The sequence below is a fragment of the Leucopleurus acutus genome (assembly GCF_964270905.1).
Source record: "Leucopleurus acutus genome assembly, chromosome: 1".
NCBI lineage: Eukaryota > Metazoa > Chordata > Mammalia > Artiodactyla > Delphinidae > Leucopleurus > Leucopleurus acutus.
The window spans coordinates 125,009,733-125,036,592 of NC_139142.1; the positions used below are offsets into that span (position 1 = coordinate 125,009,733).

At 38.1% G+C, this 26,860-nt stretch overlaps 1 protein-coding gene across 1 annotated transcript in view; it reads right to left on the minus strand.

Moving 5' to 3' along the window:
* PRTG (protogenin) overlaps nt 1–26,860 on the minus strand; it is a gene marked incomplete at both ends in the record, with an annotated part of 128,946 nt that overhangs the window by 15,864 nt on the left and 86,222 nt on the right. The window contains 3 exons of the mRNA XM_082846412.1: nt 937–1,064; nt 1,749–1,935; nt 2,960–3,055. Coding sequence (XP_082702538.1) covers nt 937–1,064; nt 1,749–1,935; nt 2,960–3,055 — 411 coding nt within the window. The remainder of the gene's footprint in view (nt 1–936; nt 1,065–1,748; nt 1,936–2,959; nt 3,056–26,860) is intronic.

Sequence of the window (26,860 nt, forward strand, 5' to 3'; positions counted from 1 at the left end):
GGAATGAAATTGTGCCATTTGCAAAGATGTGGATGGACCTAGAGACTGTCACACAGAGTGAAGTAAGTCAGAAAGAGAAAAACAAATATCGCTTATATATGGAATCTAAAAAAATGATACAGATGAACTTACTTGCAATGCAGAAATAGAGACACAGATGTAGAGAACAAATGTATGGATACCAGGGGTGGGGGGGGTTGGATGAATTAGGAGATGGGGACCGACATACATACACTATTGATACTATGTATAAAGTAGATAACTAATGAGAACCTACTGTATAGCACAGGGAACTCTACTCAATGCTCTGTGGTGACCTAAATGGGAAGGAAATCCAAGAAAGAGGGGATATACATATACATACAGCTGATTCACTTTGCTGTACAGCAGAAACTAACAACACTGTAAAGCAACTATACTCCAATGAAAATTAATTTTTAAAAAAAGGAAATGCAGGTTTAGAGACATGGAATATTTTAGCAACTGCCGTTGGTAAGCTACAGAATTGGTGCTCAATCTGGTATCATCTATACTGCACTATGCACAGAATCAAGCTACCACTCACGTTAGATTCTAATGTTGGCTCCTAACATCATTAAATATGTTACCCACTTTCTTCCATTTTAAATTACTTGGGTGCAGCCTTGCACAGCACACCTGTTCTTAGAAAATGTAGCACCCCCTAAAGAGACCCTAAATTTAAGCCCACTTGCTTGTGCAATACATTGAGAGGAAAAATATTTTTACTGTAATAAAGGAAAAGAAACTTCAAAAGTTAAGAAACAAAATAAATACATACACGTAGACTGGTAGGTGGCAATCAGGGTAGTAACTTCTTCAAAGTGACGTCTGTGTGTGTGTGTGTGTGTGTGTGTGTGTGTGTATAATACATAGATAAAACCCAGATAAAACCCACAGGGGAGCTGCTTTCTTTACCTTCTGGAAGTGTAGAGTGGTAGACAACGGGGCTCCAGGGACTGGAAAGTTGATCCACATGCAGTCGAACAGCAAATTCATATTTGGTGTTTGGTTCTAGACCTTGAACCAACATGTGAGTTTCTGATCTATAATGAGTAATAAAGTAGTTAATGCTGGTAGCACATTGTTTCTAAAAGATTGCCAGTATTTCCAATCAATACAGGTTACTGTTATTACCTCCCTCATTTTCTTTAAAAAAAATTTTTAGATTAAAAAGCAATCTAATTTGATTATTAAAATGCTACATTGGATATTATAGAAATAAGCCTAAAAACTGCCTCTCTGAGAGGAAACTAGGAAATTAACAGTATAGAAATGTCCCAAATCAAAGGGATTTCTTCTGAAATACTGTTAAGTCAAATCACTCTTTTACAAGTATAATGATGGGCATCTTTCTAACTATAACCTAGAAAACAGAATAACTAGCTTTATTTTTTGATGCCAGCATGAAAATTGACTTGTTTCCTTCTTTAAATATGCTAAGTTTAGCTACTTGAAAGTCATCATATCGATAGTTTCTTATCTAATCTTGTTGCACGAGGCTGGGGAAACAACAACAAAAAAATCATTTATGAAAATTAAATTTCAAAATAAATGCGGTTTTCAGAACTGATTATGGTAAAGATGCAAAATCCCCTGCCCTGACATCAGTAAGATAAGTTCTGAGACAAATGCTTACAGCTGAAGCTCAAGTTGGCCCAAGATAGTAAAGAAGGAAGTGTGAGTGGGGAGGAGAGCAAAGAAAACAACCATTAATAGAAGCTACATACGTTTGAAGGTATAAAACCAAAGAAGCATTCTGCAGGCCAACAGGGTTACAGCGGATGGTGTAGTTAATTATTTGTGCAGTGGTGAACGCAGGCCTCCTCCAGTGCAGGAAGATGGAAGATGAGGTGTTAGCCTTCGCATAGAGATGGTGGGGTGGTGGTGGAGGAGGAACCATGCGATCACGAACAGCTATTGAAAAAGACAATGTTAATTTACCACACGGCGTAACATTTAATGTAGAAAGTGGTAAAATGGTAAAATCATAACACCCCACCCTTTAGGTCCTTCTTCCACCAGAGGTTCATAGTGGTCTAGAGATGTATCATTCAAACCTGAGTGACTCTTCCGTAAGTTAGATAAGGAATCAAATATTATCAATACTTAGAATGTAAGACAGAAGCACAGAGAAGTCAAGCTACCAGCCGAAGACATTCAGAAAGCCAGCAGTAGACTTAAAACTAGACTGACATCCTTTTTAGTAGCAATGAAACCAAACAGCTCTCAGCAGCAATAAAACTGAATAGCAACTGGAATGAAATAATTAGCCTCAAGGTTAAAGGAGATAAAAGAAAACTTAGTATTTGTAGGTATTTAGGGTTATTTTCCCAGTTAAATTTCTTTTTTTAAAAAACTTTATTTTTGCTGCGTTGGGTCTTCACTGCTGCATGTAGGCTTTCTCTAGTTGCGGCAAGCGGGGGCTACTCTTCGTTGCGGTGCACGGGCTTCTCATTGTGGTGGCTTTTCTTGTTGCAGAGCATGGGCTCTAGGTACGTGGGCTTCAGTAGTTGTGGCACGCAGGCTGAGTAGCTGTGGCTCGTGAGCTCTAGAGCGCAGGCTCAGTAGTTGTGGTGCACGGGCTTAGATGCTCCATGGCATGTGGGATCTTCCCATACCAGGGCTCGAACCTCTGTCCCCTGCATTGGCAGGCAGATTCTTAACCACTGCACCACCAGGGGAGTCCCCACAGTTAAATTTCTAATGGTCTCTTCCTTGCAAAACTAAAATAGGTTCTTATAATTAAATACATCTCACTTAAATATTTACTGAGTATGTACTTGTTCAAGATACTACGTTAGGTATCCTGGAGGATATGAAAGTAATAAAACCACCAAGGTGTCCAAGTAGTAATGAGACTTAAATTTAAAGAAGGAAATAGAGAAAAAAAGAGTATGAGTCTTACATTGTGAAACAAGCTACTGTAACTCTTACTTACACACGCATCCTGGAGTACTGACTGTTTGATCTGCCTGGTAGCCATCTTCTATGTTGTTGTAAGCCAGCAATCTCACGTGGTATTTTCTTCTCGGGTCTATAAAGAAACCAACAGGTAATAATTAGGCCCAGCCCTCTAGATAGGAACAAAGGTTCTACAGCCTTTCTAGATTTTGGTTTAAAAACCTTCTGAATGCATAAGAGCTCTAAGTAAAATGAAAATTTTCTCTCCCCTTGTTCTACACAGTGACTCAGCAGTTCGCCTTATTATGACATTGCTATTGTGACTATCTACCAATTGATAAAATTTTATTTTATTTAACCTTATTTCAAACAATAACATTACCACCACTGTTCTTCCTCCTCTTCCTCAACTGACCAGACATAGATTCTTGATTTTAAAAGGCTTGGGCTGCCTGATGGATTCCTTACAAGTGGTTATGCTACATAGAAGTTTTCTGTTTAGTTATTTGAGGGTAGTTAACTTAAAAGCATGGAAATCAAACTGAGATTGTTTTCCCCCTAAAAGGTAAGAAGAATTACAGTTGTCATTCTTTAGTACCTTTGAAAATGTTTATAACCACGTATTATTTAAGTTTATTTCACCGCGTGCCCTTTTCCACAAACATACATTTTCAGTTGAGAGCTAAATTTATCAAGAAAGATGAGGTGGAGCTCCCTCTACTGGTGTTCATTAACTAACACAATAAAGAAACTAAAGTCCATCCCGTACATATTAAAACAAAATTTTTTTTCAGGTTTTTGAGGAATTAAGTGGTTACAATTTTAAATAATATACTTTAGAAGATATTCAAGAAGTTTAATGATATAAATACATTTAAATGTAAGTGCTTATGATAACATTTAACTATAGAGTAATACTTGCTTAGGGCAAAAATAAAACTATTCAGAAATAATGTATTCCTTTTTTCTCCCCACAGCTTCATTAAGGTATTGTTGACAAATAAAGCTTGTATATATTTAAGGTATATAACTTGATGTTTGGTATAGGCATACACTGTGAAATGATCACTACAATCAAGTGAATTAGAAGACCCATCACTTCACTAGTTACCATTTGTGTGTGTGTATATGTGTGGTGAAAACATTTAAGATCTACACACTTAGTAAATTTCAAGTATACAATACAGCTTTGATAACTATAGTCATGCTGTACATCAGATCTCCAGAACTTACTCACCTTGCATAACTGAAACTTTGTACCCATCTCCCCATTTCCCCCACTCCTGGCAACCACCATTCTACTTTCTGCTTCTATGAGTTTAACTATTTTAGATTCCATATATAAATGAGATCATGTAGTATTTGTCTTTCTCGCTTATCTCACTTGGCATAATGTCCTCTAGGTTCATTTATGTTGTGCAAACGGCAGGATTTCCCTCTTTTTAAAAGTTGAATAACATTCCATTATATATATGCCCCATTTTCTTTATCCATTCACCTGTTAACAGGCATTTAGGTTGTTTTCACACCTTGTCTACTGTGAATAATGCAATGAATATGGAGGTGCAGATAGCTCTCTGATGTACTGATCTCATTTCCTTTTGAGATATACTCAGAAGTGGGATTGCTGGATCATACGCTAAGTCTATTTCTAATTTTAATGCGTTTCTATATTATACTTCTCTAAATAATAAAAATACAAACACATAAATAAATCCAAGGGAATTTCACAAAGGAAAGCAATCATCCTTAATAGATATATCAAATGTGAAAAAAAACCCTTACAACAATATAATAATTCTAGATTGAATTCAAACATTTAATATCCAAAAACAAGATGTAAAGTTTATTAAATTCTCTAATGTAATTTAAGAATTTGTATAAATATTTTTGAAACTGATTTATTTTAATATTTAATATTAAAATGCATTAAAAGGATGTCCTAAAATATAAAATTTTTATTTCTATCTGTTTTGACAAAATTACACAAGAAGAAAAATTTATACAACTTAGAACATTTCTGTATTTTCTAGATAGAAAGATGGGAAGACTAACAACATTTGACCATCCTATAGAAAATGTTTTTTAGATACATTATCTTATTTGAGTATCACAAAACCCTGTAAGATATATGTTATTCCCATTTGATAAACTGTGGTAAAAAGGTGTTAGTAGCATGTCCAATGGCACACAAAGCTGAACCGGGAACTTGTGGCTATTTCTCTGACAAAGTACAGGGCCTTTAAATTTACACAAATACATGTGCCTTTGTCATAGCAAGTATGTCTCCTTATAATGAATTTTAACATAGAAATATTTTCAATTTATAAAGTAATTATCAGGAACACATAACCACATTTGAATTTCATCACTGAAATGATTTCTAACATTCAGCACTGCAATTCTAAGATTCAAAAGGTTTCTGTTCAGATCAATGGCTACTTCATTTGAGTCTGTTTTCTTCTTTCTTTCCTCTTATTGCTGAACTCATTAGTCAACTGAATCCTGAGTTCCGTATTTCAAATATTCCTTCTGAACGGGTATAAATGAAATTCAACTGGATCTCTGCAGAAGTTCTTCAGACATATTTCTTTATTCTGTCTCTATTCAATTAGAAGAGTACTTTTAGGAAAGCCTCCTGAGTGTGATGAGGTGTTACACCAGGAATTAGGAGATACAGAAAAGGAAGAATGAAACAGAATTTGCCCAAAGTAACTCACATTCTCAGGGAACCAGACACAGATACAGCAAACTCTCGTAGAAAGCTGATTTTGATAAGGGTTATCATTAGAGGTGGAGAGATTAATCTTTTTTCCACTGTGCAAACAATCAATCAATACTTCATAAATACTTCTCTGGAATGGTTATTTTTAGCCCTAAAATTCATTCGTTTTTCCCTTCTTCCTCTTTAAAAAAATGAGCTGCTTACACTAAATTTTAAATCCAGAATTAACCTTTTTGTTGTTGTTGTTGATCAGTCAGAAGCAGCTTACATGTCCTAAGAAGATGAGAGAACAGAGTTGATTCCTCACCATGGCCAGCACCTGGCTATTGCCCACTCAGCACAGACACCAGCAAGCCCAACACAAGAAGAGGCAGCTCTTCTGACGCCCACCTGGAAATCATCCACGTAGCCAGAGCAACAGTCTCCAATGCTGGGCTCCTTCCCCCTGCTAGTTTATGTGAGGTCAGGAAGAGGCAAACCATCAGGCAGGCAAATAGAGTACACTGGGTACACGAGATTCCTTTCTATCCACACAAAAAAAGTAAAACATGAACCAGGATAACTGGAAATTATTTCAGTAGAAAAAAAATAAAATTATAGGACATACTGGTAGGAAAAATAATGTAAAGGAAAGGGAAAAATCCATTCACCTTTGTTCACATGTGATCTACTCTTCATGCTCTATAAAGAATCTATTTAAAACAATAAGAAGTGCCACTACGGACAAAAGCCTTTATACACACATTACATTCTTGTGGCTTCATCAAAGATGTATATATTCTTACGTCTAGTGAGTTGTGAAGTCTGAACAAGTCCTCTGTCCTATATGTTACATTGATTCCCTTTCGTATGGACTCTCTGGTGCCAATTCATGCTTGAACTTATAATAAACATTTTGTCACGCTTAAAAAAAAAAAGTGCCAGGTTGGGGGCCAAGCTGAGCTGTGGGTCACCTGCATTTGCCATGTACTCCTCTCTCTTAGGCTTTAAAAATGAGTCCAATTTCAAATTCTAGTCACTGTATTATTTTGGTTTGCGAATCCAGAGACCCCAGAAAACCCTGGCTCATTATTGTTCATCAATTTGCTAGAAATTCAATTTCATCTACTTTTGTAAATTTAAGAGGGGACCCAAGGACCAGAGCCTTCACATAATGTTAAGATGAGCATTACCAGGCAATAAAAGTTACCAGCTAAAAAAGAAAACAGAGAACAGCTGCACAATTAACAAAATTGAGGATACAGAGTAAAAAAATAAAGTTTAGGACCAATATGTTAAGTACAGTTAAATGCACAAATAATGTACCACAGCAAAGTAGCACAAGTCTTAAAACTCTACAGTTCTGCAAAGACCCTCTGATGTGTAAGGGACAAAGCAGACACTCAGGATCAACGCTGTGAAATGCCACAGGGAGCCAGTTCCCAGGGCCTGTTACAGCCTTTCTTGAGTCAAGCACTGCCACGTATGTGGTGCTTGGTTACACAAGACTCAGCAGACTTAGTCTATGTGGTTTAGGGGGGAACCAGCAGAGTCAGGAAGAGCAGCCACAAAGGACAGTGCAAGCCTCCTCAAAACCCAGTGAGGGAAGGAGAATGAGAGAGAGGGGAAAGAGCTGGTCCCAGTTCCTTCAAAACTCAAGACAAGGAGCATAAAAACCACTCCTCAACAGGGCCAATTTTTATTTTTATTATTATTATTATTTTTTGCGGTACGTGGGCCTCTCACTGTTGTGGCCTCTCCTGTTGCGGAGCACAGGCTCCGGATGCGCAGGCTCAGCGGCCATGGCTCACGGGCCCAGCTGCTCCGCGGCATGTGGGATCTTCCCGGACCGGGACATGAACCCGCGTCTCCTGCATCGGCAGGTGGACTCTCAACCACTATGCCACCAGGGAAGCCCTATTTTTAGTTTTTTAAGGAACTTCCATACTGTTCTCCATAGTGGCTGTATCAATTTACATTCCCACCAACAGTGCACAAAGGTTCCCTTTTCACTACAACCCTCTCCAGCATTTACTGTTTGTAGATTTTTTGATGATGACCATTCTGACCAGTGTGAGGTGACACCTCATTGTGGTTTTGATTTGCATTTCTCTAATGATTAGTGATGTTGAGCATCCTTTCTTGTGTTTGTTGGCAATCTGTATATCTTCTTTGGAGAAATGTCTATTTAGCTGTTCTGCCCATTTTTGGACTGGGTTGTTTCTTTTTTTGATATTGAGCTGCATGAGCTGCTTGTATATTTTGGAGATTAATCCTTTGTCAGTTGCTTCGTTTGCAAACATTTTCTCCCATTCTGAGGACTGTCTTTTCGTCTTGCTTATGGTTTCCTTTGCTGTACAAAAGCTTTGAAGTTTCATTAGGTCCCATTTGTTTATTTTTGTTTTTATTTCCATTTCTCTAGGAGGTGGGTCAAAAAGGATCTTGCTGTGATTTATGTCATAGAGTGTTCTGCCTATGTTTTCCTGTAAGAGTTTTATAGTGTCTGGCCTTACATTTAGGTCTTTAATCCATTTTAAGTTTATTTTTGTATATGGTGTTAGGGAGTGCTGTAATTTCATTCTTTTAAATGTAGCTATACAGTTTTCCCAGCACCATTTATTGAAGAGGCTGTCCTTTCTCCATTGTATATTCTTGCCTCCTTTATCAAAGATAAGGTGACCACATGTGCGTGGGTTTATCTCTGGGCTTTCTATCCTGTTCCATTGATCTATAGTTCTGTTTTTGTGCCACTACCATACTGTCTTGATTACTGTAGCTTTGTAGTATAGTCTGAAGTCAGGGATCCTGATTCCTCCAGCTCCGTTTTTAGTTCTCAAGATTGCTTTGGCTATTCGGCGTCTTTTGTGTTTCCATACAGATCATGCAGTTTTTTGTTCTAGTTCTGTGAAAAATGCCAATAGTAGTTTGATAGGGATTGCACTGAATCTGTAGATTGCTTTGGGTAGTAGAGTCATTTTCACAATGTTGATTCTTCCAATCCAAGAACATGGTATATCTCTCCATCTGTTTGTATCACCTTTAATTTCTTTCATCAGTGTCCTATAGTTTTCTGCATACAGGTCTTTTGTCTCCTTAGGTAGATTTATTCCTAGATATTTTTTTCTTTTTGTTGCAATGGTAAATGGGAGTGTTTCCTTAACCTCTCTTTCAGAGTTTTCATCATTAGTGTATAGGAATGCCAGAGATTTCTGTGCATTAATTTTGTATCCTGCTACTTTACCAAATTCATTGACTAGCTCTAGTAGTTTTCTGGTAGCATCTTTAGGATTCTCTATGTATAGTATCATGTCATCTGCAAACAGTGACAGTTTTACTTCTTTTCCAATTTGGATTCTTTTTATTTCTTTTTCTTCTCTGATTGCTGTGAGGGCTAATTTCTTAATGGTCTCGAGGGTGATAGGTAGCATTTGGTTTATGGTTAAACTTGCTTAAAGGTTTAGCAATATATAAAGATGAAGGGGCAGGAAAGAAAGCCCAATCAATTTAACACGTATCTGACTAAATCTTTTGATACGTAACTCTGGAGTGTCAGTTTAAGTTAATGTGATCGAGGTCTCAGCCAAATTAACCTATCTTTCTTTATTAGGGAGTCAACCTGTGGCCGAAAATGAAGCTCTCCCTCCTGAAACACTACTATGGCTATACCCTTTACCTTTCTCCACTGGCTCTAGGACCTGCCTCACCTTCTTCCCCTTCTGTTTCATTCTCACTACAGTTCTTCTACTTGAGTTTGTTTCACATAAGAAGGAATCAGAACCAGAAGTCTGGTTGGCCAAGAAAGACTTCACAGGTATCAAATACACATTTATCAAGTATCTACTAAAAGTCAGGCACTGTATGGAAGACTCAAGCATTAGAAAGCTATAACTCTTGCTTTTAATTTCAATCTAACAAAGGGGACAGACTGGGAAATGAATACTTTGTATGCATTGTTTACCAACTGTGTAGCCTTGGGTAAGTTTCTTAGTTTTCTAAGCCTCATTTATTTTCATTAGGAAAATACAGATGTAATTCCACCAGAAAGACAAGATCCAGCCTCATCCACCAGAACACAGGCACTAGTCCCCTCCACCAGGAAACCTACACAACCCATTGAACAAACCTTAGCCACTGGGAACAGACGCTAAAAACAACGGGAACTACGAACCGCAGCCTGTGAAAAGGAGACCCCAAACACAGTAAGATAAGCAAAATGAGAAGACAGAAAAATACACAGCAGATGAAGGAGCAAGGTAAAAACCCACCAGACCTAACAAATGAAGAGGAAATAGGCAGTCTACCTGAGAAAGAATTCAGAATAATGAAAGTAAAGATGATCCAAAATCTTGGAAATAGAATAGAGAAAATGCAAGAAACATTTAACAAGGACCTAGAAGAACTAAAGAGGAAACAAGCAACGATGAACAACACAATAAATGAAATTAAAAATTCTCTACAAAGGATCAATAGCAGAATAACTGAGGCAGAAGAACAGATAAGTGACCTGGAAGATAAAATAGTGGAAATAACTACTACAGAGCAGAATAAAGAAAAAAGAATGAAAAGAACTGAGGACAGTCTCAGAGACCTCTGGGACAACATTAAATGCACAAACATTTGAATTATAGGGGTCCCAAAGAAGAAGAGAAAAAGAAAGGGACTGAGAAAATATTTGAAGAGACTATAGTTGAAAACTTCCCTAATATGGGAAAGGAAATAGTTAATCAAGTCCAGGAAGCACAGCGAGTCCCAAACCTGATAAATCCAAGGAGAAACACGCCAAGACACATATTAATCAAACTGTCAAAAATTAAATACAAAGAAAACATATTAAAAGCAGCAAGGGAAAAAAACAAATAACACACAAGGGAATCCCCATAAGGTTAACAGCTGATCTTTCAGCAGAAACTCTGCAAGCCAGAAGGGACTGGCAGGACATATTTAAAGTGATGAAGGAGAAAAACTTACAACCGAGATTACTCTACCCAGCAAGGATCTCATTCAGATTTGATGGAGAAATTAAAACCTTTACAGACAAGCAAAAGCTGAGACAGGGGCTTCCCTGGTGGCGCAGTGGTTGGGAGTCCGCCTGCCGATGCAGGGGACGGGGGTTCGTGCCCCGGTCCGGGGGGATCCCACATGCCGTGGGGCGGCTGGGCCCGTGGGCCATGGCCGCTGGGCCTGCATGTCCGGAGCCTGTGCTCCGCGGAGGGAGAGGCCATGGCAGTGAGCGGCCCACATACCGCAAAAAAAAAAAAAAGCTGAGACAATTCAGCACCACCAAACCAGCTTTACAACAAATGCTAAAGAAACTTCTCTAGGCAATAAACACAAGAGAAGGAAAAGACCTACAATAACAAACCCTAAACAATTAAGAAAATGGGAATAGGAACATACATATCGATAATTACCTTAAATGTAAATGGATTAAATGCTCCCACCAAAAGACACAGACTGGCTGAATGGATACAAAAACATGACCCATATATATGCTGTCTACAAGAGACCCACTTCAGACCTACAGACACATACAGACTGAAAGTAAGGGGATGGAAAAAACCAAAAGAAAGCTGGAGTAGCAATTCTCATATCAGACAAAATAGACTTTAAAATAAAGACTATTAGAAGAGACAAAGAATGACACTACATAATGATCAAGGGATCGATCCAAGAAGAAGATATAACAATTGTAAACATTTATGCACCCAACATACGAGCACCTCAATACATAAGGCAAATACTAACAGCCATAAAAGGGGAAATCGACAGTAAGCTTTAAATGATACATTAAACAAGATGGAGTTAATTGCTATTTATAGGATATTCCATCCAAAAATAACAGAATACAAATTGTTCTCAAGTGCTCATGGAACATTCTCCAGGATAGATCATATCCTGGTTCACAAATCAAGCCTTGGTAAATTTAAGAAAACTGAAATTGTATCAAGTATCTTTTCCAACCACAATGCTATGAGACTAGATATCAATTACAGGAAAAGATCTGTACAAAATACAAACACATGGAGGCTAAACAATACACTACTTAACAACGAAGTGATCACTAAAGAAATCAAAGAGGAAATCAAAAAATACCTAGAAAGAAATGACAGTGAAAATACAACGACCCAAAACCTATGGGGTGCAACAAAGGCAGTTCTAAGAGGGAAGATTATAGCAATACAATACAACCTCAAGAAACAAGAAAAATCTCAAATAAACAACCTAAACTTACACCTAAAGCAATTAGTCAAAGAAGAACCAAAATACCACAAAGTTAGCAGAAGGAAAGAAATCATAAAGATCAGATCAGAAATAAATGAAAAAGAAATGAAGGAAACGATAGCAAAGATCAATAAAACTAAAAGCTGGTTCTTTGAGAAGATAAAATTGATAAACCATTAGCCAGACTCATCAAGAAAAAAAGGGAGAAGACTCAAATCAATAGAATTAGAAATGAAAAAGGAGAAGTAACAACTGACACTGCAGAAATAAAAAGATCATGAGACGTTACTACAAGCAACTATATGCCAATAAAATGGACAACCTGGAAGAAATGGACAAACTCTTAGAAATGCACAACCTGCCAAGACTGAATCAGGTAGAAATAGAAGATATGAACAGACCAATCACAAGCACTGACATTGAAACTGTGATTAAAAATCTTCCAACAAACAAAAGCCCAGGACCAGATGGCTCCACAGACAAATTCTATCAAACATTTAGAGAAGAGCTAACACCTATCCTTCTCAAACTCTTCCAAAATATAGCAGAGGGAGGAACACTCCCAAACTCATTCTACAAGGCCACTATCACCCTGATACCAAAACCAGACAAGGATGTCACAAAGAAAGAAAACTACAGGCCAATATCACTGATGAACATAGATGCAAACATCCTCAACAACATACTAGCAAACAGAATCCAACAGCACATTAAAAGGATCATACACCATGATCAAGTGGGGTTTATTCCAGGAATGCAAGGACTCTTCAATATACGCAAATCAATCAACGTGAAACACCATATTAACAAACTGAAGGAGAAAAACCATATGATCATCTCAATAGATGTAGAGAAAGCTTTAAACAAAATTCAACACCCATTTACGATAAAAACTCTCCAGAAGGTAGGCATAGAGGGAACTTTCCTCTACATAATAAAGGCCATATATGACAAGCCCACAGCCAACATCGTCCTCAATGGTGAAAAACTGAAAGCATTTCCACTAAGATCAGGAACAAGACAAGGTTGCCCACTCTCACCACTCGCATTCAAAGTAGTTTTGGAAGTTTTAGCCACAGCAATCAGAGAAGAAAAGGAAATAAAAGGAATCCAAATCGGAAAAGAAGAAGTAAAGCTGTCACTGTTTGCAGATGACATGACACTATACATAGAGAATCCTAAAGATGCTACCAGAAAACTACTAGAGCTAATCAATGAATTTGGTAAAGTAGCAGGATACAAAATTAATGCACAGAAATCTCTGGCATTCCTATACACTAATGATGAAAAATCTGAAAGTGAAGTCAAGAAAACACTCCCATTTACCACTGCAACAAAAAGAATAAAACACATAGGAATAAACCTACCTAAGGAGACAAAAGACCTGTATGCAGAAAATTATAAGACACTGATGAAAGAAATTAAAGATGATACAAATAGATGGAGAGATATACCACGTTCTTGGATTGGAAGAATCAACATTGTGGAAATGACTCTACTACCCAAAGCAATCTACACATTCAATGTAATCCCTATCAAACTACCACTGGCATTTTTCACAGAACTAGAACAAAAAATTTCACAATTTGTATGGAAACACAAACACGCCGATTAGCCAATGCAATCTTGAGAACTAAAAACAGAGCTGGAGGAATAAGGATCCCTGACTTCAGACTATACTACAAAGCTACAGTAATCAAGACAGTATGGTAGTGGCACAAAAACAGAAATATAGATCAATGGAACAGGATAGAAAGCCCAGAGATAAACCCACGCACATACAGTCACCTTGTCTTTGATAAAGGAGGCAGGAATGTACAGTGGAGAAAAGACAGCCTCTTCAATAAGTGGTGCTGGGAAAACTAGATAGGTACATGTAAAAGTATGAGATTAGATCACTCCCTAACACCATACACAAAAATAAGCTCAAAATGGATTAAAGACCTAAATGTAAGGCCCGAAACTATCAAACTCTTAGAGGAAAACATAGGCAGAACACTCTATGACATAAATCACAGCAAGATCCTTTTTGACCCACCTCCTAGAGAAAGGGAAATAAAAACAAAAATAAACAAATGGGACCTAATGAAACTTCAAAGCTTTTGTACAGCAAAGGAAACCATAAGCAAGACGAAAAGACAGTCCTCAGAATGGGAGAAAATGTTTGCAAACGAAGCAACTGACAAAGGATTAATCTCCAAAATTTGCAAGCAGTTCTTGCAGCTCAATAACAAAAAAACAAACAACCCAATCCAAAAATGGGCAGAAGACCTAAATAGACATTTCTCCAAAAAAGACATACAGATTGCCAACAAACACATGAAAGAATGCTCAACATCATTAATCATTAGAGAAATGCAAATCAAAACTACAATGAGGTAGCCCCTCACACTGGTCAGAATGGCCATCATCAAAAAATCTAGAAACAATAAATGCTGGAGAGGGTGTGGAGAAAAGGGAACACTCTTGCACTGCTGGTGGGAATGTGAATTGGTACAGCCACTATGGAGAACAGTATGGAGGTTCCTTAAAAAACTACAAATAGAACTACCATATGACCCAGCAATCCCACTACTGGGCATATACCCTGAGAAAACCATAATTCAAAAAGAGTCATGTACCAAAATGTTCATTGCAGCTCTATTTACAATAGCCAGGAGATGGAAACAACCTAAGTGTCCACCATCAGATGAATGGATAAAGAAGATGTGGCATATATATACGATGGAATATTACTCAGCCATAAAAAGAAACGAAATTGAGCTATTTGTAATGAGGTGGATGGACCTAGAGTCTGTCATACAGAGTGAAGTAAGTCAGAAAGAGAAAGACAAATACCATATGCTAACACATCTATATGGAATTTAAGAAAAAGAAAATGTCATGAAGAACCTAGGGGTAAGACAGGAATATAGACACAGACCTACTAGAGCATGGACTTGAGGATATGGGAAGGGGGAAGGGTAAGCTGTGACAAAGTGAGAGAGAGGCATGGGCATATATACACTACCACACGTAAAACAGATAGCTAGTGGGAAGCAGCCACATAGCACAGGGAGATCAGCTCGGTCCTTTGTGACCACCTAGAGGGGTGGGATAGGGAGGGTGGGAGTGAGGGAGACGCAAGAGGGAGGAGATATGGAGACATATGTATATGTATAACTGATTCACTTTGTTATAAAGCAGAAACTAACACACCATTGTAAAGCAATTATACTCCAATAAAGATGTAAAAAAAAAAATGTCATGAAGAACCTAGGGGTAAGACGGGAATAAAGACACAGACCTACTAGAGCATGGACTTGAGGATATTGGAAGGGGGAAGGGTAAGCTGTGACAAAGTGAGAGAGAGGCATGGGCATATATACACTACCAAATGTAAGGTAGATAGCTAGTGGGAAGCAGCCGCATAGCACAGGGAGATCAGCTCGGTGCTTTGTGACCACCTGGATGGGTGGGATAGGGAGGGTGGGAGTGAGGGAGACGCAAGAGGGAGGAGATATGGGAACATATGTATATGCATAACTGATTCACTTTGTTATAAAGCAGAAACTAACACAGCATTGTAAAGCAATTATACTCCAATAAAGATGTAAAAAAAAAAAGATGCACTTAATTGATATTTATAGGACATCCCATCCAAAAACAACAGAATACACATTTTTCTCAAGTGCTCATGGAACATTCTCCAGGATAGATCATATCCTGGGTCACAAATCAAGCCTTGGTAAATTTAAGAAAATTAAAATTGTATCAAGTATCTTTTCCGACCACAATGCTGTAAGACTAGATATCAATTACAGGGAAAGATCTGTGAAAAATACAAACACATGGAGGCTTATAGGGATTTAAACAGTATTAAATGAAATCATGCCTATTAAGGACTTTGTACGGTAGCTCCTATAATTAGTAAACACAACATTACTGTTGTTTTTGTTATGTGAGTAAAGTTGCCTGGGAGAACAGAAAAGGCACTGCCAAAACTACGCTGCACTTAAGTCTGGGAATCGTCTTTGTGAAGGCAAATGAGTATGAAGGCTGTTCGCTCATACAAGCAAGGTCTAGAATCCAGAATATCAGCAAATTTGCAATTAGCATACACTGAAGCTGAGCTCTAACTACCCTCTATCCTCATTAACATTCCCTGGTTCATAGGGAATGTGGCAAAAGCTCTCAAGTGTGTGTCTGAGTTGTATACATGATTGAAGGAGCTGTGTTTTGTGTTTATGCCCTGAAGAATACTTGCTGTTTTGGCAACCATGTCACATGGAGTATAATCCTCTCAGTGTAAGTCCACCTTCACCCATGTCTTCCATATTAATCGAAAAAGCTATCATCTGCTAACAAAGAAACAACCTGATGATGATAAATGCTTTGGAAAGCAACTTAGAAGATTTCTTTCCTAATGGAAGAACAGTAGATGGTTTCACAAAAACAAAATATGGAAAAGTTTGAGGACTAGTGTTAGATACAGCAAGCAGATGGACACAACAAATGAATTTGTTAATGATATCCATTTTTAACAATTAGGTGTTTATTACCTTCAGTGACAACAACTCAGAACAAGAAGAACAAAGATCAATAAAATGAGACTCCCTGTAACGCCAAGGTCTTTTAAAGATGCACACAGATTAAAACTGATCAAGAACCTGTCTTAATTCCATTCTAAAAGCACAGGATTTAACAACAGTGAATTAACTGTATCTTTATGCAAAATCTTAAGTAACCTACTAAAGTTTTTGGTACAATATACCGATTTTTCACTGCAACGTGTTTCCAAACACCACAAAACAACAAAAAAACCCATGCCTTCTTCCAGGGTTTTACCTGACTAACTTGCATTTCTCTTCTCTATCACTAGATGGCACCTGTGAGCCTGTAAGGAGAGTGATGACTCATCTAGCTACTAAGGTGAGAGCTTATTCAGATATCAGCTGAAACTGATGAATGAGCAATTCAAAACAGGTATGCATGAACTAGGGTGACTGCTTTAGTTTCACCAATTAAAGATTTCATGAGATGCAAAGCTGTAAAAGGGAGAAGGGGCTGCCTTGGATCAGCATTTGTCATACATAGAAATATTTCACATGAACTTTAAAAACCCTGTGAGTAAGGTACTGTTTTTGTCACCTGTCCCATAACAGAGGAGGATGCTGAAACAAACAGAAGATAACTTTCCCAATGACTCAGCACTACTAAGAACCTAAGAGACGGTTTAGCATGAGGGTTAAGGGCTGAGATGTCAGACCCAGACTCCTTGGATTCCAATTCTAGCTTGGTCAATACTGTGTTAACTTGGGAAGTTATTTTCTCTTCTTTACCTTGGCTAAAATCACCTGTAAGATGGGTATGATGATGATAAAGCATCTATCTCTTGAGGTGATGGGAGGATGATATAAACTGATTCCCATAAAGTGCTTAAAGTAGTGCCAGTGTATGATAATAACATCAATAATAATAATAACCTACCAATAAAAATAGTGTAGAGATAGAAATATCAGTAGTAATAATATAATTATTAGAAACATCCCCTAACTCCTAATCCCTCCTCCCTCTCATGAAGAAGGGCAGGATGGTACAATGGTGAAAGGATAGACCCTGGCACCAGACTACTTGGGTTTGCATTGAGTTTCCTCTTCTATAAAATGGGGATTAAATTAGTTTATATATGTATAATGCTTAGAAGAATGTCCGGCACTGAGTAGGTGCTTTTTATTTTTTATTGCTTTTTTGTTTTGTTTTGCTTTTTGGCCGCACTGCACAGCATGTAGAATCTTAGTTCCCTGTCCAGGGATCAAACCCATGTCCCCTGTATTGGAAGCGTGGAGTCTTAATTGCTGGACTGCCAGGGAAGTCCCGAGTAGGTGCTTTTTAGTGCTGAATAAATAAGTGTAGAGGAGGGGGCTGGTTTGAAAATTGGGGGATTTGGATTTTAATCTTGGATTTCATAGCTGTGTGGCTGCAAAGGTGGTCTCCTGGAATTCAGTTTCCTCATCTTTAAAATTAGGAAATTGAAATATATCAGTTGCTCTCAAATTTGTTTATGTAATAGTGTACTAGGGGAGCTAAGACAAAGGTACAAAAAAGCACCATGCAACACAGGAGTGACTGCTACAAAGATCTGTTGAAACTCTACGGGAATTCAAAAGAGGAAATGGTTATTAGTAGTCTGGGTGGTGGGGAGGACTTCATGGAAGAAGCACATCTGAACAGAATCTGGCCTAGTAAGCGTGGGGAAGAGGAGATTGAGGTCATGGGAAGAGTATAAGCAAGGGATTAACGAGAAGAAAGAGCAAGAAAGCTCCCAAGTTCCAGCCTGGCTTGACCGACAGAAATGGAAGAGGATATGCTTGATGGAGGCATTAACATGCCAAATCAGAGATGCCAGAGGAGCATTCAAGTGGAGCTGACCAGCGGGCGACTAAAAGTGTCAGCTGGAGCCAGCAGTTAGGATGGAGAACTACATTCAACAGTCGTTTAAATGGAGGATGGGGTGCCACGGGAGAGGAAAGACAGCAAGGACTAGAAACCTGGGGGCAAGAAGAGAAGTGGTCTTAAAGAGTCATGAGGAGAACAGGGAAGGTAAAATACCATGGAAACCAAGAGAAGGTCGGCTGACAATATACAAAGCTGCAGAGAAGTCACCAAGGGTAAGAATAACATCTGGTTATCTAGGTCCTTTAACAGAATAAATTAATCAGGAAGGGGTGAGGTTAGGGGTAGCAGAAAACATGGAGTTAAGGAGCAAGGAAGTGGTGGGACATCAGAGGAAGAGCTATAAAGGGGAATGAAAATGCATCACCTTATGTACCAAAATGTTAACAGTGATATCTAGCTCTATATGGTCAAATTTTTAGCTACTTTGGTTCCTGTATTTCTACCTGTTCTACAATAAATATGAATTGCTGTGGTAATAATAAAATGGTAAAGAATTGTTGGGAAAACGTATTATCTTTTTTTAAAATTAATTGATTAATTTCCTTATTTCGGCTGTGCAGGGTCTTCGTCATGGCACGCGGGCTTCTCTAGTTGCAGCACCCGTGCTTAGTTGTGGTATGTGGGATCTTAGTTCCCCGACCAGGAATTGAACCCGGGCTCCCTGCATTGGGAGCGTGGGTCATAAACACTGGACTACCAGGGAAGCACCTTGATTACTTAGATTTTTCTATGGAGATAATTTTTTTTTAATTTACTTTTACTTATTTATTTTGGGCTGTGTTGGGTCTTCGTTTCTGTGCAAGGGCTTTCTCTAGTTGCGGCAAGCGGGGGCCCCTCTTCATCGTGGTGCGCAGGGCTCTCACGTGATGTCACGGCCTCTCCTGTTGCGGAGCACAGGCTCCAGACGCGCAGGCACAGTAGTTGTGGCTCACAGGCCCAGTTGCCCCACAGCATGTGGGATCTTCCCAGACCAGGGCTCAAACCCGTGTCCCCTGCATTGGCAGAGCGGACTCCCAACCACTGTGCCACTAGGGAAGCCCCGATTACTTAGATTTTTTTTTTTTTTTGCTGTACGCGGGCCTCTCACTGTTGTGGCCTCTCCCGTTGCGGAGCACAGGCTCCGGACGTGCAGGCTCAGCGGCCATGGCTCACGGGCCCAGCCGCTCCGTGCCATGTGGGATCCTCCCGGACCGGGGCACGAACCCGCGTCCCCCACATTGGCAGGCGGACTCTGAACCACTGCGCCACCAGGGAAGCCCTACTTAGATTTTTAATAAAGATTTCTTCTCCCCTTCAGCTATATTTAGCAGGGTCAAAATGAAGCACATTAGGAAACTTTAACTGGAAATAGAAGGCACATCTTATCTCAAATTAGTATCTTTAGTTCTTAGGGAAGGAAGGAAGATTAGGTATTATTTTTCCACATCTTATAAATGGGGAAATTGAGGCACAGAAAAGCGTGGAGACTTGCTTTTGGTTGTGCAGCTGCAGTAATAATAAAATGGTAAAGAATTGTTGGGAAAATGTATTATCTTCTATATGCCAACAAACTAATATGTACTTATATGCATTATCTTAAATAATCCTTACAACTCTATAAAATAAGAATTATTATTTTAATTTTATAAAGATACTTCTATATAAGTAAACTAGCTTTCCTTTAAAAATTAACCATTTTTCTATATAAAATACCCAAAAATCTATTTCAAATCTCTTTGATTCTTCAGTATGCTAGAAATAAGTTGGGCTGTAAGTTCACTTATTATATCTTCTACAACATAGGGTAGCTAGGTTTTTTAAAACTTGTTTTTGTTGTCCTTCAGCTTCAATTCTGTGCTTCTGGGCCTATGTGATAAAGCCAGGGACCCTATAATCACTGATGTTTTAGAAGTCAGAGAGCAAAACATGTGAGAACATGTGTAAAATTAAGAGAATACATTCTAAAGAATGTCATCCTCTCCTACTGCATGGCTTTATGACTTAAACCCTATTTTTTGGCCTGTTTCCGGATTTAGGTTATCTCTGAAGTAGGCCCTGAATAAGTGGGTGATACTAATGTACATTCAAAGTAATCTGTTACACAGTAGAACAAAAGCAGAATAATCAGAGATTTAACCATTAAGAAATAAAATTTACTTCAAGGAGAAAACATTTAAGAGTTCCAATCCTTTTGGATTTTGATCATTGTTCCATCCTTACACAGCTTTATTTAAGATACAAAAGGTAAAAACTAAAAGGCTCACTTCGTAGGAAGTTCCCACACCATACCTTCACCCAAACACTATAAAGACCAAGTGTTTTCTGATTGGAGATGAACTCAGATGGTAAAACAGACGATCATCAATTCAAACTTCATGGATTCTTTGCTATACTACTGACATTTCTACAAGCTTGGCTTCCTGAAGAATGCACAATAGAAAATTATTATTTATTTACAAAGTGTTTAGCTGTGGACCAATAACACTGGGGTCATGAAAACCAAGCCTTTGTTTCTTTTGGCTGCTGCTTGTTGGTGAGGCTCCAGAAGGCTTGAAAAGAGCCAGGCCAAAGTGGACAGATCAGGGGTAGATAAAATTAAGAGAAAACCTGAGATCAGGACCATGAAAAAACTTTTACCTCACAGCAGTGAGTCCACCTCTGACATAATTTCTAACATTCAAATCTCATAAAGACTTAATGAGTTTTATTCCCCATCTTGTTATGGAAACTTCTCAGGTGATGGGGAAAATAATCCTCCTGGGACCAAAAGAAGGTAAAATAATCACATCTACTTTGGGACAGTCCCCTGCCACTTGCTCAGTTTACAGATATGAAACATGCTAGAGTAGCTTAATAAAACATCTTAAGAGAACAAAAAGCATTACTTTAAAAATCACTAGGTGGGAATTCTCTCGTGGCCCAGTGGTTAGGGCTCCACGCTTGCACTGCAGGGGGCACGGGTTCGATCCCTGGTAGGGGAACTAAGATCCCACATGCTGCGCCACTGCCAAACAAAAAACCCACTACGTACTACTTTAAATTACTTACTTAAACCACTGCTAAAGAAAAGCTTTGCTTATATTAGCAACAAAGTGTCACAATTAAGACAGCCTCAAAGCATTAAAAAAAATCAAGTAAATTAGAATATATATGCAAAGGTAATCTAAAAGCAGCAATCTGAAAATCTGCTGCTATAAGGTCAACATATGAAGTCTGAACATTGTTAAAGAAGGAAATGCTCAGAAAAAGTGAGAAAGGTGACATTCTGTGGGATGAAACCTAGTGTCTGGCCAAATGTTCATTTTTTTTTAATGTATATTTATTTATGGCTGTGTTGGGTCTTCGTTTCTGTGCAAGGGCTTTCTCTACTTGTGGCAAGCGGGGGCCACTCCTCATTGCGGTGCGCGGGCCTCTCACTATCGTGGCCTCTCTTGTTGTGGAGCACAGGCTCCAGACGCGCAGGCTCAGCAGTTGTGGCTCACGGTCCCATTTGCTCCGTGGCATGTGGGATCTTCCCGGGCCAGGGCTCAAACCCATGTCCCCTGCATTGGCAGGCAGATTCTCAACCACTGCGTCACCAGGGAAGCCCTAAATGTCCATTTTTAATTTAATCTTTTGTGCTACAAGGTTTTGTGTGAGCCTTTTCAGCCCATTGTTTCCCTGCAGTTTGACGGGAGAGCTCCTTGGTCTGGCTAGCCAGGGTGACTGCACTGCCCCCAAGCCTGTCCTTCCAATACAATACCCCATATAATTATTCAGAGAAGAGGCCAGCAGTATGGACCACTATGACACCTGGGTCATGGCCTCTGACATAGAATCTGGGGCCAGACCAAGTCTGGTCCAGCAGCAGAGGAGCAGGAAAAATGCTAAGGGGGATGCGTGGGAAAGGAAAGCTGAGTGAAATGCTCTACTTTAAAATGCTATGTGTAAGCACAGTAACAAAAACACAAATCACATTTGAATGATGTGATTTGGCTTCAAGTTATTGAAATGCTGTAAAACTAGTGTTTCTCTTCTCTCTAAACCATGATGCCATTAGGAGACCAAGTCTCTTCTAAGAGGGATTTCTTTGTCTCGTATTATCAGACTTATGTTAGAATGGAAAAAGTTCATGATGGTTGAAATAATGCCTTACGTAAATGCGCTAGTATGCTGATTTACAAAGAGGTTTTTTAGCTAAAAGAGTGTAAATTTTACTTTAAGTCTAGATTAAAAGTGCATTCTCCTTTTGTTCATGAACTGAACTTCTGCAAGGGATTGTTAATCATAAACATAATTCACTTTGCATTAAAAATTTAAAGAAAGTATTTTTTTTAATGATCACCATGCCAAAATGTTATAAATGTATTCTGTGGTAATCCAGAATATTTATCTGAGTGTAAGACAGAATGGCAGATGGAATGGGCAATCCCCCACTCTCCCAGCTTTCCCTCTCTGTTCTGTAGAACAGCTCTCTATGGAAGCTGATGGTAGAGTATTTGTCTAAACCTGAAAAGACTCAGTCCCTTTTGTCCGGCACCCCTGAAGGGCCCTAAGACAAATGACACCTCTCACTCCCAGTAAAAACATCCCCTCTCCTACTGAGTTTAGGATAATTTGGAAGAAAGTTCTTTGTATGTGACATTTGAGATTAGTTTCCTACCAAAATAAGTACATCCTATTGGTTATCTCTAATTTAAAAACCTTCCCCAAAAGACTGGGATTGTTTTGTAAAATCCAGAAGCATAAGGCTTTCCCAATTATTTTGTGTTCACGAATACTGTGATCACGTTATTTCTTTTTTGATCATGTGATTTCATTTTCTACATCCATTAGGCTTTCAAGACTTTTAAAAAAATCTATTTTTTATTTTTGACAAATGTATTACACTTTGGGTTGTCTGGATAAGAAATATTTGGAGTTGAAGACTTCTACTTGAACGTTGCCATGAATGAATCTGATTTTCATCCAAACACTGAAAAACAAATCTGAAAGTGACAATGGAGGCTCCAAGAAACACAGTTTTTGATCTTTTATGCTCTTTTCTTATGGCATTCCTTTCCCTTTGGGAATCCCCATGGAAGAAAGGCACTTCCATGGTCTAATTTTGTAAGATGAGTGAGCAATGCCACTGAGTCTCTCCTACCACACCATCAATGGAATTATGCCCATAGTTGATCGTTCCTGTGGGTTGGGGAAGAGAAAAAGAACAAAGACTCCAAAAAAGCAGGGGCTTAACTGTCTCAAAATTGATAACAGCTTTATGTGAAGCGTACTGATAAGGCTGGTCCACATATATGTTCCTAAATAATTTAAAAGTGAATAAAATAGAGCGATTGCTGATTATAAGAATTTTTAACACAGAAAAAGTGTTAGAATGGGGGGTGCATTTTAAAAGGCTGTAAAATTTACAAAGGAAGTTTACTTAAAGTCGTTACGTAAGAAAGTGAAATAAGTTCCTTTGATTATGTTGATATTTCTATCAAGAGCAATTCTTACCCTAAAAGCATCCAAAGTACTTGACTTGCGCTACTATACTTGGCTTAGCATTTGTTTAACTAGCTGCTCTGTCTGCCAACACACAGACACTGTCTGTTTGACATACATCATTGCCTTACAAACAATATTTTTGTAGACTGACAGAGAGAGCCTATTCATGACAACCAAACTTCCCCTGAAGCCATGAAATAAATTTCCTTCCAGGACTAACATTTCTCCCTTTCACTGTCATGGGCTCGCCATGCCATTTTGACCTTTCTGTGAGGCAACATGAAAATACCATCTATCATCTCCTGAACCGCAGTGACTTGGCTGGAGGTGCACCGTTTCATGGCAAAAACATCTGTGGTCTGATAACCATTCCTCCAAATCTCAGCCCTCGGCAGTTAAAAGCATGCTTACAAGATGGGAGAGAAGCAGGTAGACAGCTTGAAGCCAGTCTTAAATTTCTTCTCAAGTAGGAAATGCAAGCTGGTAAAATATCAGCTTCATCAATCATAGTGATAAAACATGATTGCGTTACTTATTTATGCCTCCTTTAGAACTCACAAGAAGTACTATACTACAGCAATTTACTTAAACTTTGCTGAAGGTACCACTTCAAAATTGATTTTAATGTTAGCAGATAAGAGACTTCTGGGAGTTTGATACAAGCAGGTGCAGGTCATTACCATGTTAATTGGCTATAAACAGTCCACTCAAATTCTCTATAAACCTTAAATCTTTCAGGTACTGAAAGACACTGAAGATGTTTGGCGGTGCTTGGAAGTTATTCAGTGTATCTTTAAATAGTTTTCAACACATATGATAGAGAATCTGAAGCAATTTGAGCATATGAAGTTAAACTAAAAACATTTCCTGAGAAATAAAATATTCAACAGAAGACCTAAGTTTTCTTATATTCAATCTGAAATATATTATTATAAGGGAATCCCCTGGTGGTCCAGGGGTTAGGACTCGGCACTTTCACTGCCGTGGCCTGGGTTCAATCCCTGGTTGGGGAACTAAGATCCTGCAAGCCATGCGGTGCAGCCAAAAGAAAGAAATATATTTTTATAAACACCAGTTTATAAACATTCCAAGGACAGAAGAAATATTTAGTTGTTTAAGGAAATAATTTGTTTTTAGTTCCTCAAGTGACCTTTAATTGGAAGAGTTACTGGATAGTATGAATAAAAAACTGATTTTCTGTATTTTTTTCTCAGTAGGTAAAATTATATTACAATGTATGCCAATTGATATAACTTAAATATCCCACACATCTCTAGAAAATTGTTTTATATAATCAATTGTTATTTCAGAAGTGCTGTCGTTTTAACCACGTGCATAATCATTGCAAAACCATTCCTAACTTGGAGAAACTAATTAAACACACAGCACAGAGCATTTTTAACCTTTTATTTTTTAAACATTTTGATATATTTTCCTTATTTCTTATTCTCTTATCTGTATGTGCATGTGCTCAAGGGTACATATACACACCACTTTTTATTTTGTTGAATTATCATACACTTCACACCTAAATACGTGGACATGTTTCCCCTGAGAAAAGGTGAAACATATTTAACCACAATACCATTATTACACCCAATAAACTTAACAATGACACAATTTTATCTGATACATAGTCTATTTTTAAATTTCCCATCGATAATGTCCTTTATATTCCCCACCCCCGCCCAAATTCCTGAATCCAACTGAGGGTCACACACTGCTTCTTCATCTAGAATTGTTCCCTGTCCTTTTCCTATCTTTTGTGACAATGACAATGACATCTTTAAAGAATCCAGTCCAGATGTTTTATAGACTATCTCACATCTGGATTTATCTAATTGTTTCCTCATTGTCAGATCCAGACTAAATGTTTTTGGCAAGAATATTACACAGGTTAGACTATGACTTTAATATAGAGTTTTTTTATTAAGGGAAATATAACTTAAAATACACATTTTTTGTAACTGCAAATTTGTTATATTTCTTGTTGAAGAGCAACTATCATAGTTTCAAAACCTTTCCTAACTCCAGAATAGTGTTTTCTTAGTGGCCAATTTTATCTCTGTATTTATCTATATTTATCCATATGAATGTATTCAACTCTTGCCTGACAAGACAATGAAAAGCACCAACTTGTTTTTAGGGTTCTTATAAGATTTCTAGAAATATCTGGGACTCTGTACGTAAATAATGCAAATGCATATTTGTTTCCTTAATTCTCAATGACTCACACTGGAATGCCAATTTGTAATATACACAGCCTAGGAATAGAGTAAACCAAGAAATCAGGGCCATAAAGTAGAATTAATATGATTAAAACAACCACTGTAATCTCTCAGAGTGGATAGACGCATAGAAAAAAGGGCCTTTTAAAAAGAGTGTTTCAAATATAGTTTCTATAGTTTTGTAGGGTCAGAATTAAGGCCCATCTGCCCTGATTTTTCCTCTGAGGCAAAAGGCCATTTTATGAAAAGAGTGGGAGTGTATTCAAGAAAGGGAAACCATACTAAAAATCATCATACTTGGTCATCCAGATGGAGAAATGTGAAAGTTCAAAATATTTATTTTAATTGTTTCCTCTGTTAGTATCTCTAGGTCATCCAAAATGCTGTAACTTGTTAAATGATCCTAGAAACTACAGGAATCTTCTTCCCTTATTAGCTTAAGTCATTGTCAAGCATAATATAGTTTTCAATACAGATTCACAGAGACTCTCCAACAATGTGAGCATATGGTTTTTCGGAGGTACTGTATTTTGGGAATTTAGTTAGTGTATTAAAATCTTCTAATAATTAAAATAACCTGTTCCCCCCAGCTACCAGTGTTTGTGGTTTGCTTTGGCTGCAAGGAAGCTCATAGCTAAATTCATAGGCATTTCTAGCAACAGTACAGGATCTTACAGCATGCAACAAAGAAGTCGTTATCCTGGTTTCACTGACTCTTTCAATCTTGATTTGTCTTTGCTCCAATTTTTTCATCTAAGTATAGTCAATTAAAATATACTTTACTGTTTTCTCTCATTATGATCAAATACATGTTTGTTACAGAAAATTTATGTAACTCAGGCCAAAAGAAATAAAAATAAAATATCCTTAAGACTGGCACCCAGAGATAAGCACTGTG